This window comes from Carassius auratus, chromosome 16, assembly GCF_003368295.1.
Source record: "Carassius auratus strain Wakin chromosome 16, ASM336829v1, whole genome shotgun sequence".
NCBI lineage: Eukaryota > Metazoa > Chordata > Actinopteri > Cypriniformes > Cyprinidae > Carassius > Carassius auratus.
In genome coordinates, this window is record NC_039258.1 from 10,703,477 (window position 1) to 10,716,774 (window position 13,298).

At 34.2% G+C, this 13,298-nt stretch overlaps 2 protein-coding genes across 3 annotated transcripts in view; both read right to left on the minus strand.

Moving 5' to 3' along the window:
• LOC113116101 (tropomodulin-4-like) lies at positions 1-5,505 on the minus strand. Its single transcript, XM_026284010.1, has 9 exons — positions 5,346-5,505; positions 4,093-4,249; positions 3,689-3,811; positions 2,043-2,135; positions 1,778-1,908; positions 1,481-1,588; positions 763-906; positions 512-656; positions 1-369 (listed from the first exon to the last, which is right to left on the minus strand). Exons 1-9 carry the CDS (start codon positions 5,451-5,453, stop codon positions 347-349), a joined length of 1,032 nt encoding a protein of 343 aa, XP_026139795.1. The 5' UTR covers positions 5,454-5,505; the 3' UTR covers positions 1-346.
• Positions 5,375-13,298, minus strand: part of vps72b (vacuolar protein sorting 72 homolog b) — a 23,282-nt gene continuing 15,358 nt past the window's right edge. For both annotated transcript variants that reach the window (XM_026284006.1, XM_026284005.1), the window contains 6 exons: positions 12,292-12,444; positions 11,760-11,883; positions 10,507-10,683; positions 10,264-10,408; positions 9,138-9,571; positions 5,375-5,508 (listed from right to left, as the gene is read on the minus strand). In XM_026284006.1, coding sequence (XP_026139791.1) covers positions 5,480-5,508; positions 9,138-9,571; positions 10,264-10,408; positions 10,507-10,683; positions 11,760-11,883; positions 12,292-12,444 — 1,062 coding nt within the window. In that variant the 3' untranslated portion in view covers positions 5,375-5,479. The remainder of the gene's footprint in view (positions 5,509-9,137; positions 9,572-10,263; positions 10,409-10,506; positions 10,684-11,759; positions 11,884-12,291; positions 12,445-13,298) is intronic.

Genomic DNA, 13,298 nt, shown 5'->3' on the forward strand with positions numbered 1-13,298 from the left:
TAGAATGTAATATTTTATTTCAAATATTTACAAAAAAAAACCCTTTGCGGGAGCACCATATTACCAGAAAATGAACTGAGCAACTGGTGTCTTTTTCAAGTTTGCAAACTGAGGTATTAAGGAGCAGGTCAATTTTATTAGATCAGAGCTTTTGATTTGATGAAATCCACAGAAAGCAATGAAGTCTTATCAAGCTGGCAGTGATGAGATCCACAATGGCCGATGGCGAATGGTAAAAGCATATCTGTAGAGGTTGTCCTGGCTGTTACTGGAGCGTCTGTAGGACTCCAACTCTGAACATGGAGAACTCTGATATCTCCTAAATGAAATAAACTCCATCCTCTTTTCAACTTACTCTCTGCTGACGAACTGGAGATGGGATATACACAAAAAGATATCAAGTTTAATGTAGCAACAAACACCAAAATGAATGAATTTTTTTTTTCCTGTTTCAGCTACAGAAAAAGACAAGCTGCAATATTTGAGAAAAAAAATAGGAGAATCCACTCACGGATATCATTGTTTCTGGTGATGGCCACTGCAGCTCTTGCACGTGGACCCTGCTGAGTGAAGTGATAACCAATTTTTATGATGCTAGGGTTGTTCTCCAACATGGTTGCAATCTCCATCTCAACTGAGTCGCCCAGTGTCTGTCTCTGTAAGAAAACACACAATTTCATTTTTAGTTTTTTAGTTTTCGTTTTTTTTTAGTCTAAACGAATGCCATCCGATTCTTCTAGCAGGAGAGTTTTTGTCTCTTACTTGGTTGTCGATCTTAATCTCAGTCAGAGTGGAGTTTTGTCGCAGTGCCTTGACGATGGCCATCATGCCTTGTGCAGTAATGAAGTTGGACTCAATGTTGAGGCTCTGTAGGGTAGTGTTGGACTGTAACATCTCAGCTATAGCCTAACTCAGAGCAAGAGAAACAACTGACATCAGCTCTCCATCATTACCACAATACATATAGAGGAAAACGGTTGAACAATTATTTTTTGAAGAATATTTAGAATAACTATTGATTAGTCAAAAGTTTGGGGTCAATTCTGTCTCTTATGCTCACCAAGCCTGCATCATACAAAAATACAGTAATATATAGTGTGTACGGAAAGTATTCAGACCCCCTTACATTTCACTCTTTGTTGAATTGCAGCCATTTGCTAAAATCATTTATGTTCTTTTCTTTTTCTCATAAATGTACACACAGCTCCCCATATTGACAGATATATATATATATATATATATATATATATATATATATATATATATATATATATATATATATAAAACCTCCATGGTTTGAATCTATAAAATATATATTTTACTATTATTTACAGGATTTACTAAACTTGCCATAGGATAAGATTTTAGATTTTATTTGACCTAGACACACTTCTTCAGACTTGCATGCAGAAATATATTAAACTGAAGCAAAGAAGCAATGAATGAATGAAATATCAAAAGCACAGGCTTCAGGTCTTACATAGGCCACGGGGTCATTACTGCGTGTCCCAGCAATGCTGAGGATTAACACGTGTGTGTTACGCTTCATAGCCTCAAAAATCCCTTTCAGGGTCGGGATGGGAATGTCCTACAGCAACACAAACAGTCATTACTACCCAATTCTGCTCATGCACAGAAATGCATCAATTCCTGTGATGCTTGAAAGAAAACAAATACTAGAAAGTGTAATTATGTCATCTGTTTAGAATATTGTGTCTAGTCTGTAATGTGATCATAATTACGCTGATTGAGGTGTGAGTACAGTTGTCATGTTTACCGGGATGTTGTTGAGGTTGACCTCTGTCAGCCTATTGTCATTTTTCTGGATGCAGCGAAGAGTATCCTCCACATCTGTGTCATTAGGAGGTTCGTCGGGATAGAGCTTATACACATCTGGTTTCACTACACCTAAAAGAGTATAGAGCAACTTATGACATGGAACAATTGTATATGCTGAATTGACATTCAGTAAATTCAACAAAAATGGAGAAATCTGGAAAAATGGAAATTGTGTGGTTTAAATGTGCTGTATGTATACATACTGTTGATGCCTTCTGTGTTGGCAATCTTGCCAGTGGTGTTCAGGGCATCATAATATTGCTTGTTGCTCATGAGTGTGTACATTCCCAGGATGGCTGTGAGGATACAAGAACCTCATTAGTTAACGACATAGCAATTATTACTTTTGGACTAATCTTAGGGGATGCCAGTGTATTAATAAAAACATATTAACAACTATACAAATATAAAAACCTTTATTAATTTTAATGAATGAATAAATGATTAAAATAATAACAATTACAATAACAAGAAATATGAAATAGTCATAAAATAATTAATATTAATGCATTTTAATTTAACAAATAAAAGTAATAATTATTCATGTAAATACATGTATAGATATTTATAAGAATCTAAAAGACAAACTAAATATTATTTTATAATTTATATTAGTAATATTACAAATAGTTTAAAATAAAAATATCCTAATAATGACTAATATGTATTATAATGAATTTATAATGAATTAATAGTTAATACATTTTAATACTGATACGTTTCTACTTATACATAGGAATATATTAATATTTAATATATATACAGTTAAATAATATGTAAATTTAAATTAATAATTTAAAATGATATAATAATATATTTGAATTAATTATTTTAAATAATTACTTAAATTAATATTGATAAAACAATTTTTTTGTTTAATTATTGAGAAAAACTGTAAATTTGCATTTGAACAGCAGGTGGAGCTGACTAACCAGTAAATCCACTGTAAACGCCCCCTCCAAGTTTCAATTAACAGTGGCTGGACTGGTGAAAAAATACAATAGGGCAACAGTGGATAAACTGGGGATTGGGATAGACGAGTTCTTACCTTTGTCCAACAGCGTGAATCCCATATTCAGACAATAACTAGATTTAAACCCCCAGCACCCTTTAGAAATCCATTTAGCTACCCTGCATCTCAGCAAATGCAGACTCATCCATTAAATCACCAACGGCAAACCCCTATTGACAGTTTAATCCAGAACTGGATGTGTTCCAGAGGTAAAACTGTGTTCTGAATGAGGGGCTCTGCTGGGAAATCTGCAGCTAGTGACACACTCCAAAACTCTACAGCTTTAAATGTCCTTAAGGGCAAAAGCTTGCTATTAAGTGCTCAAGGACAATTAGACTATTGACCGGTTTCCATCACTTTAGAGTGCTAAATCAAGAATAATATGAAATATTTGTGTCACATGTTGCATTTTTAATTGAAGCCGTAAGATAAGTGATATTTATGTTTGGCTAAATGTTATATATATATATATATATATATATATATATATATATATATATATATATATATATATATATATATATATTTTTTTTTTTTTTTTTTTTTTTTTTTAAGTTGTGAATATAGATTACATTAGAAAGGGTTTGACTGGCAAATGTTATGCCCAAGGTATTGTGATCTGCTGTTTACAATAGCAAACAGAGGATTAGTCCTTAGTCAAGTATCAAAATTGGCTTTACAGTCAGAGCTGTTTACAGGACGTTACAGGTTTAAAGTGAGGCTTTGGTTTGGAAGAGTTTAATGCAAATCTCTAGAGCATTCCCAAACGGATATCATAAGTTCCTTTATATCATGTGAAAAGAAACAACAGGAACTGAGCAGAAATGTAATGCCCACCTGCAATGTCACACATTTCAGCATCTGTTGCGTTCTTTAATGCTTCCTCAAGCTCAGGTTCCAGAGTGATCTGTTCCTCCACTGGGATTTGTCCTGATCCTGGTTTAGGGACGAAGGTCTTTCCTACAGACAGTGGAGGGAAAGAGAAATGTTCACTTTACTCACAGCTATTATACAAAGACAAGAAAGAAACAAATGAACAAATTATACAATTAGAATTAGAAAATGATATATAATATAATAATGCATGAATAATTTTGAATTCTATAAAAGTTCAGAATAATGGCTAATAAGTGGCAAATCTGCCTTTAGCTGAATATTTCAAAACACATTTGTTTACAAAGGCTTTTCAGATTTTAGATATTAGAAGCGGTATGTTTAAAAGAATCCAGTGTTGGTGGCACCTCTCTTCTCCCCTGTAAAGGGCACCAGGTCTTCTCTGTCCTTGTGTTCCATGGCCTGCTTCTCCAGGAAATCCATCAGGGCAAAGTGATCAAAGTGGCCTGTGGGACTTTTCTTGGTCTGGTCACGCTGACGGAAACCGGCTGGAAGGATGGCATTCTGAAAGGTCATGAAAATCATTATGCTTAAAATGATTTCTGCAATCAGAAATCTCCCATTCACACACACACACACACACACACATTTGATAGCATCATTCTCATAAAATCATGTTTTAAACAAAAAAAATCTGTCATAGTTCTTTTTTTTTTTTTTTTTATGGGACATAAGAGTTACAGAGTAGTCAGAACTGCTTTTTCTATGAAAACAAAATGCATTCTGAGCACTGCCAAGTACAGCAGCAATTATGCTTATTTATAACACAGCTCTCTGGAATACTTGGTCAATCAGAGCATTCAGCTGTCATATATTTTCAAATATTTGCTGTCGTCCATGGCTATGCTTTGTATCCACTCCACTACTTTCATGTCTCTCACATCATATTCATATATCATTCATAGAAATAATACTGATGCCATCTTGTGTCTAGACTGAAATGAAACTGGCTTCAGAGGGACTTTTATTTTGCAATAATTGACCAGCTTACTGTACATTATTATAATTGTTTTCATGTTTTGCATCACACACTTGCCGACTTTGCAAATGGCTACAGATAAAACTAGCAATATACCCCAAACAACTGACGATCACACGCTATCATACTTTGAAGCTGTTCTGAACAATAGAAACTCACATGTTAACATGTCCCTCATAAATAAAAAAAGTCCTGGCTCTTTATAATGTCAGTGAATGGGGGTTAAGATTTTGAAGGCCAAAAAAGTGCATCCATCAATATTAAAAAGTATTTCATATGTATGATCACAAGAGAGTTGCATTCCAGTGGATGATGTAGGCTCCGGTGAGAAGTGGTGAATGCAGAACAATTATAGTTTATAAAGTTTTAAATATGGATATTTTGTCTTACACAAACGCATCGCTTTACTTTAGAATGGCTGTACTTTCCATGATGGATGCATTCACTTTTTTGGGCTTCGAAATGTCAACTATCATTCAGTGCTTGAAAGTGAGTAAATCATGGGGTAATTCAAATACTACACTACACTACTGCTGTCTCCTTAAATGAAAGTGCATTTCAAAGTCTACTCAAGTGTAACCTATCCATGATTTAGTTTCAGACAGTTATACGGCATAGTACCTCAGGGTCCATCTCCTGTAGTTCATACTCCAGCTGGTCCAGCTCTTCGGCGCTGAGGCCCCTGAGGATGGCATCCTCGTCGATGTCTCGGGGATCGCTTTTAGACATGCTTGCTGCACCGTGGTACTCTCAATTCACACAGCTCGCCCAGAGACAGCGGGCCCTGAGAGAGAGATACATTTTAAGCCAATAACTTGTACAAAAAAAATCTTGTCTTTTGGACAAAATAATGGCTGCTTGCTTTATTCTGTCGCTCAATGCTTTCTGTAGAAATTGAGAATGAATGGGGAAACCTTTCAAGCTTTCCAGTCCAAGTCACTTTCAGCCTGGCCAAAAGAGCCAGCCACTGAAAGGGCACGATAGAGAACTGCTTACATTGTTAAATGCCACAAAGCCCAGTTGAATTAAAAGGACAAGGCTAGCATTTGTGTACAGGAAGAGCTTTTGGGGGTCTGAAGGTACAGTGTACTTGGGAACAGAGATAGGGCTTTCTGACAACACAATGTAATTACAGTAGACTTGCTGATTATATGGGACATCTTTCATTCCAAGGCAGAGAAACAGAGAATCTTGTCTATTTTTAGTCTTTGAACAGTAACGCTTGGGTTTTGGGTTACAGTACGGAAGAGAAGGTTAGAACTGTGAGGAGTTATCACTGGCTCACACACATGTGAAGGTGGCCCATGCTGCCGCCCGCCCGCCTTGTGAGACAGACTGATAGAGTCATGGGCTAGTCACCAGTTTCAGTCCACCACACCCAAACCGGATCTACAACACAAACTCCAAACAATCCAACCTGACATGTTGTGTAACTGACCTCAACTCATCCGTCTGCAACTACATGTTGGAACATTATCTTATGTAATATCTTAGATACTTTTACAGAGAAAAAAAGACTACTGATACTGAAAGATATTTGCATGTTTGCACATACAACTTTAAAGAGTTTGAATTGCATCTACCACATATGCTTTCAATCAAACTGAGATGGCTTTCCATAACACAAAGCTAAAGCTCTCCAAAAATGTCTGATTGTAATCTTTCAGATGCCTTTGATGTGTATTTCAAATCAAAGAACTATTCGATTTTGAGTCAAACTTCAACTTTGTAAGATGGGTGATCAAGATTTCAATAAATATCAATAAATAAATAAATCATGTGGTAAAACCATTTGGAGACCAGTAATGGTCTATTAATATATGCTAATGAACTTTACTGCTACATATCACCGAATGAATCACAAGCGTCTGTCATGCTCTGCACTCTTCATATACTCCTGATGCTTGCAAAATAAATCATTAAAATAAATCAAATGAAATGTAATCGAATAATGCTGATTATTAGAGTTAGCACTGACTGGTTTTACATGATGTGTGTTTGGTTTGGGTGTGTATTTGTGTTGTGCACATATCCCAGGAAAGAGCGGCTGTCTGCCTGTTCCTAACACCTACTCTCACAGCTCCCAAAGGACACCAACTCAAGCTTTTAAAAAGTATTAGCTAAGTTTCACCTGTTCAGCGTTATTAGTTGTGAAAGGGTTCTTAAATTAGTCCTTCAACAAGGAATCCTTGTTATTTCACTGTTGCAAGGCAGCAGCCAACATCTGACCTTTTCAAATTGAGAAAATAATTTTTTAACTAAATTTTTTTAGTCAGAATTTTTTGTATATTGAACAGATCATTTTAATAATTTTATATTTATTTGATAATTTTAATCAGAATAATTAAAAAAAAGTCTAATACATTATTCTGACTTTAATAATTATAATGACTGAACTGCAAAAAAAAAAAAAGAAAAAAGAAAAACACTGCATATAAAATATAAAATACTGACAGAACTAGGCAGAAATTCCACACTCTTAAAAATAGAGGTTCCAAAGAAGAACGTTCATCAGTAAACCATATTTAAAAGAATAAACATATTTTTTTAGTGTGAAGAACATCCAAAGAAAGTTACTCCACTATAAAGGAGCTTTTGTCAACTGGAAAAGTTCCATGGAAGTTAAAGGTTCTTCATGGAACCAAAGATGCCAATAAAGAATCTTTATTTTTAAGAGTGTAATGGTCTTTTACATCCATGGAAACTTCCCATAAAGTGGAAAAAGATCTTCAGATTCTTAAAACCTTCTTTACTCTAATCAAAATAATTATGTGAACCCAACATGGTTCTTCTATGGCATGTCTGCGAGAAAATAAAACATTTGGAACCTTTATTTTTACTTTATTTTTCTTCTGGTACTTCAGAAGGACATTGAACAAATATTGGGCAACAACACATCAGATACCGTATCATTCACCAGAAATTGACTTTGCCAAGTGTCCAGAACTCTCCTAATGTGCAGCAGGAACCAAAAAAACAACCTTTTTATTCAGATCCATAGCTCAGTTATTGAGTTTGATCATTGGGAGCATTTTTCAGCTGACACACAGCTCATAAGACTTCACACTATTTGTAGGTGGACTTCACCAAGTCTAACCACCCAAGTTGTACAATTCCAAATCAACCCTCAGATTAATTTAAGCTTCACAAGTCAGCTACTTCCAGCTGCGTAAATCCTCTCTGCTTGCAAAGCTGCAGTGTGCAGCACTACTGCAAGCAAGACTGGCTGGCTGGGAAAATAATGGCTGTTTGGATAAGAACATTATGCCAGCAAAAAAGGATGACAATCAGCAGGTATAAAAAAAAAACTGTCATTTGAAATAAAAGAAAGATTATTTAAAGATTGTTGTTTTGACAAGCACTCATATCAACAGGTGCATCTGCAGGCAGACTCTGCAAAACAATGTTCTCCATAAAGCCTTACTCTAAAATAATAATAATACATCCTGGTCCTGGTGCTAAAAGATACACACAGACAGATTACAGAAAGAGAGTGAGTGTGTTACCTACCCTCACTAGGACTCAGAGCTGCTGGGATCTTCTGTACAGCAACTCTATGTTTGAAATCAGAGAATATCCCCTCACTCGCCCCCCTCCCCGGTAGTGGTTCCCCCCTTAAGCCCTCCCTTCTTAGCTTGCTATCTGGGTTGAGCTGAGACAGGGACAAGCTATTCTTCATGAGGTCAGCATTTCATTATTTTGGCTTTGAGAGATTAAGGACTATGAAACAGAGAGACACAGAGAGAAGGCTGACACTGACACTGCAGAGAAGGTCCATGTAGTCATATGTTTGAGTAACTCATGTTTACTCATTAAACACCTCATTCTAATTTTAGTAGAGAGGAGTGACCTCTAGGGTATAGAGGTGGTACTGCAAGTCAGAGAGACCCCTTAATAAAGATCCGTTTCGAATTTAATGTTGATGTTTATACATTGGCTGCATTGAGTACTAAGTGGGTTCTATCCAAAACAAAACAACTTTATAGATGGCCCACTTTTTATATATATATATATATATATATATATATATATATATATATATATATATATATATATATATATATATATATATATATATATATATATATATATATATATATATATATATATATAAAGGCATTTAAAAGGCTACACGACAGCAATCTTTAATGCTGTTTTAAATAATACGGACACATTATAAATAAATACACATCACTACATAATCAATTACATAAAACAGTGCTTTAAAAACACAATAAATAAAGTTACATTAAGCATTTATGCAAAAATCACATTCAACTATGAAGCTTATTGCACTTACAAATACACTAGACAGATTCGGCAGTAAACATTATTATCCAGTTGTACTGTAATGTCACCAGGTAGATAGATAGATAGACAGATAGATTCCATCTTGTGTATTGTTCTACATGCCTTGTTTAATAATGATCTTCTGGCGCAGATTCTTTGCAGTGGTGTCAGCTGGAGTCGCTGTGCCAGTGGAGGGCAGGCCGTGGGCCGCCACATACTTTTTATAGGCTTCCCGGATGATCCGAAAGGCTTGTACATTAGCGTAGGGAATGTCTGTGATGGGGTCTCGGTAGAGCGCTGGCTTATGGGTAACAGGGCAGATCTCCTGGACAGGAATTCGAGGAGGTGGGGACTGGGGAAAGAAACGCTGGAAGGATTCATCATCACTGAATGTGATGTAGGTGCGGGAGCATTTGGCAGGCCCTGAGGACAGGAGAGGGTTTACAGCAGCTGTGTTAGCGGATATGACACTAGGTGGCGCAGCTAGGGTTGATTCTGACTGGGAAAGAGCTTGTGGAGGGCGAGGCCCTGGATTCTGTTGGGCGTCTTGGTCCAAACTGTTAATGAGATGTGAAGATAAAATATATATAAAGATAAAAATATACAGATGCACTTATTTTTTTCTCATTAAAATTTTACACAATTTTGAAAAGATGTGAATTAATTGTAAAAAAAAAAAGAATAATAATAATAATAATATATATATATATATATATATATATATATATATATATATATATATATATATATATATATATATATATATTTATAAATAAATTAACATTTAACGTAATTAATAAATAAGTTTCATTTATTTTTGAACGAACTGCAATGGTAACCTGAGATTGTAAACTTAAGTAGTGAAGCCAAAATAATTATTTATTAATAATAATATTTATTTTATTGAGAAATGTGTTTTTAATTGTTCATTCTATTTATATTATACTTAAAGCATGTTTAAATACATAAAAAAAAAACAGTTGTTTTAAAAAATGCTTAAAATTATGTCTGTACACATAAGATTACTCAAAACAAAATGGCTCTAAATAGAAAAAAAACATTTGATTTTGTATTTTTAAGTCAAATTAATTAAATCAAATATTTGTAAACATGAGAGCACTTCAGAGACTTTATCGATATATTTTTAAGTGCCATGCAATATAAAGGTTGTCAAAGACAATAAAAGCCTAAAAAGCAAGAGAAGTAAAAAGTAAACATTGAGTAAGAGATGAGGAACCAGATGAAATACCCTTCTACATCCACGTTTTCCTCTTTAAGAGTGACGTCAGACACCAGTGGCATGAGCACAGAGTGATATCGGATAACAGATCCCACACACTGACGCTTCATATGAACCTGACGTTTCTTATCTGCCTCCAAACGCTCGTAGTTTTCTGTCAAAAATAAATAAACAAATCACAAACAGCTAAAGTAGTAGCATTCAAGTTTAATAGACAGAACAATTAGCAGTTATCAGGTATCAATTCCTCACCCAGTGATCGAAGGTTAATCTGTGCTGTGACCTTGGCCTCTGCTAAAAGTTCAGCCTGGGTCAAAGGTCGCTCATGTCTCGTACCCTTTCTTCGACGCGGAGCAACCTGCCTCTCCTGCAGCCTCAAGTACGTCAGCCGCGTGTGTTCTGTTGTTGACTGACGCACCGACTTCCTGTCTAAGACAAAAACAATTTCAAAGTTTACTAACAATTACTATAACACCCTCCAAAGTTTATGATGTAGTCGCCACATGCTTAAATTTTTGCCGTTCAAGGAAGAGATCTAAACTTGACTCATTGACAGCTTACCAAACAAACACATTTTATTGCACTGGAAATCAATTAACGTGAAGAAGAAAGAATAACTTTAGAACCTGATGTTGTTTTCTTTGTGGTTTATGAGTATATTGTAAAATTGTAATCAAAGGTTAACAGGACTTGTTATTAGTTTTGTAAATCTCTGTTATCATGAACATCTACTTTTGCTATGTCAACTTCCTGTTGGATAATGTTGTTGATACAATACTGTTAGCTTATTTTTAATTCCTTAGAAAGAGGATGGGTAAAAAATGAAAAAATAAAAGATAATAATACTGTTTGTGTGTCATTGCGTAAAAATAATAAGGAAAACTAGTCAGATTTGACAGATTTAACTAAAAATAACAAACAAAAAAAAAATGTAAATCAGAAATACTAATATATTTCCGCATATACATTAAATTATTTGAAAATATGAAAATATACAGAATAATATATTGCATTAATACAATATTAGCACTGAATCTATCAAGCTAAACATGTAAAATCTAATTTTCCGCCCACCGTGTTGCCATGATTTAACAAGATATCCAACTTTCTTATCAGTAAACACTTTATTTCTGATATACCATTACTTATATTTCCATATATGACGTGTAACTATGCAAACAATAAAATGAGACAAAAGTTCATAAATATATAACGCAAGAAAGATAAATTAATTAATTTAATGTTTCAATTAAGATACTACATGCACTAAAATGTAGTACATTATATTTTTTATATGTATCAATATATAGCAAAACAATATATGGCAATATTGTGGTATAAGCAATAGTTTTCATATATGGAAATGTATTATTTTATATTTTCCATTTTTTTCCCATATACTTTTGCTTCTTAAGGTTACACAAATTAAAAACTTCAAAACTTAACCTTTATGTATGCTTGGTTATGTCACATGTGCATGTGTAAATAAAGTGTGAACGTCTCACTCTTGTTGATGTCCTCCTGCAGTTCTGGAGGGTTGTATTTGTTGATCTTTGTCTTGACTGTCCTCCTGGGCAGTTCAGCCAGTTTCCGTTGTTTTGGTTTTTGCCGCACCACTTTAACTGGCTCCTGCACACAAACAAGGTTCTGGGATTACAAGTGGCATAAATATGAAAATTCTGTCATTATTTGCTTTCTGTACAGAATGTCCTGGTCAATATTTTTCACGATACAAATCGTTGCAAAGTACAGCTTTACAGAAAACTAAGTTTCTACAATATATTTTGTAGTAGCTTAGCAGTGGCAACTATTAACAGCAATTATTATAATAATTAAAATAGATTGTAATAAATAAGGATTATAAAAGAAGGATAATAGAATAAGGACTGAAACTTCAAAAAGGATGCAAAAGTACCATAAATGAATCATAAAACTAGTCCATACGACTCATGCACTATATTAACAGTCATCTGAAGTTATTTATGGTAGCTTTTTATGATGGTTTTAAGGCTCTTTTTCTTAGCAACCCTCCTGTACCTTGTAAGCTTTGGTCACCACTCTGCTCTTGCGACGCGGCCCATCCTCCTCCTGCTCGCTGTCGGGTTCATCCCCTTCATCAATGTCAAAGTCACTGTCCACCTCATCCTCCGTTTCAGACAGGTCACCCTTATATTCGTCATCACCTGATTCCTGCAGAAATCACGTTTTCAGGACTCAAAGTCACAGAGGAGACACTAGACAAAAGCATATCATTTTCATAATCCATTGATTGCATTCAGTTATTAGTTATCAGATTATATAATGTATACAATTTGTGAACCTGGACCACAAAACCAGTCAAAAGTAGCACTGATATATTTGTAGCAATATCCAAAAATACATTGTATGGGTCAAAAGGTTAGATTTTTCTTTTATACCAAAAATCATTTGGATATTAAGTAAAGACCATGTTACATGAAGATATTTTGTAAATGTCCTATCATGAATCAAACAAGTATATTTTTTTATTAGTAATATGCATTGCTAAGAACTTCATTTTGGAAGTTAAGCATTTTTCTCTTTTCTTTTTGTTTTTCAGGTTCCAGATTTTCAAATAGTTGTTATCTTGGCCAAATATGGTCCTATCCTAACAAACCATACATCAGTGGAAAGCCTATTTATTCGAATAAATCTCAATTTATATATATATATATATATATATATATATATATATATATATATATATATAATTGACCCTTGTGGTTTTGAATAATGCATGTTTTAAATTAACATTATATTACCTTTTTGTATAAATCTATTAATGTTTTGTCTAAATTTGTTGAAATAAATGTCTGCCCTATTATTGTGTTCTTAATAGAGAGAGAGAGAGAGTAAAATACCATATGAGGATATTTCCACAAAAAAAAGGATGAGCAAATGAACAAATACAATATACGTAACCTTACACAAAAATACATTTCCATACATATTCCTTGTGTACTATTGTATATAATAATTATGTATTGAATATATTGTATTAAATATTAATTAACAAAAATATACAG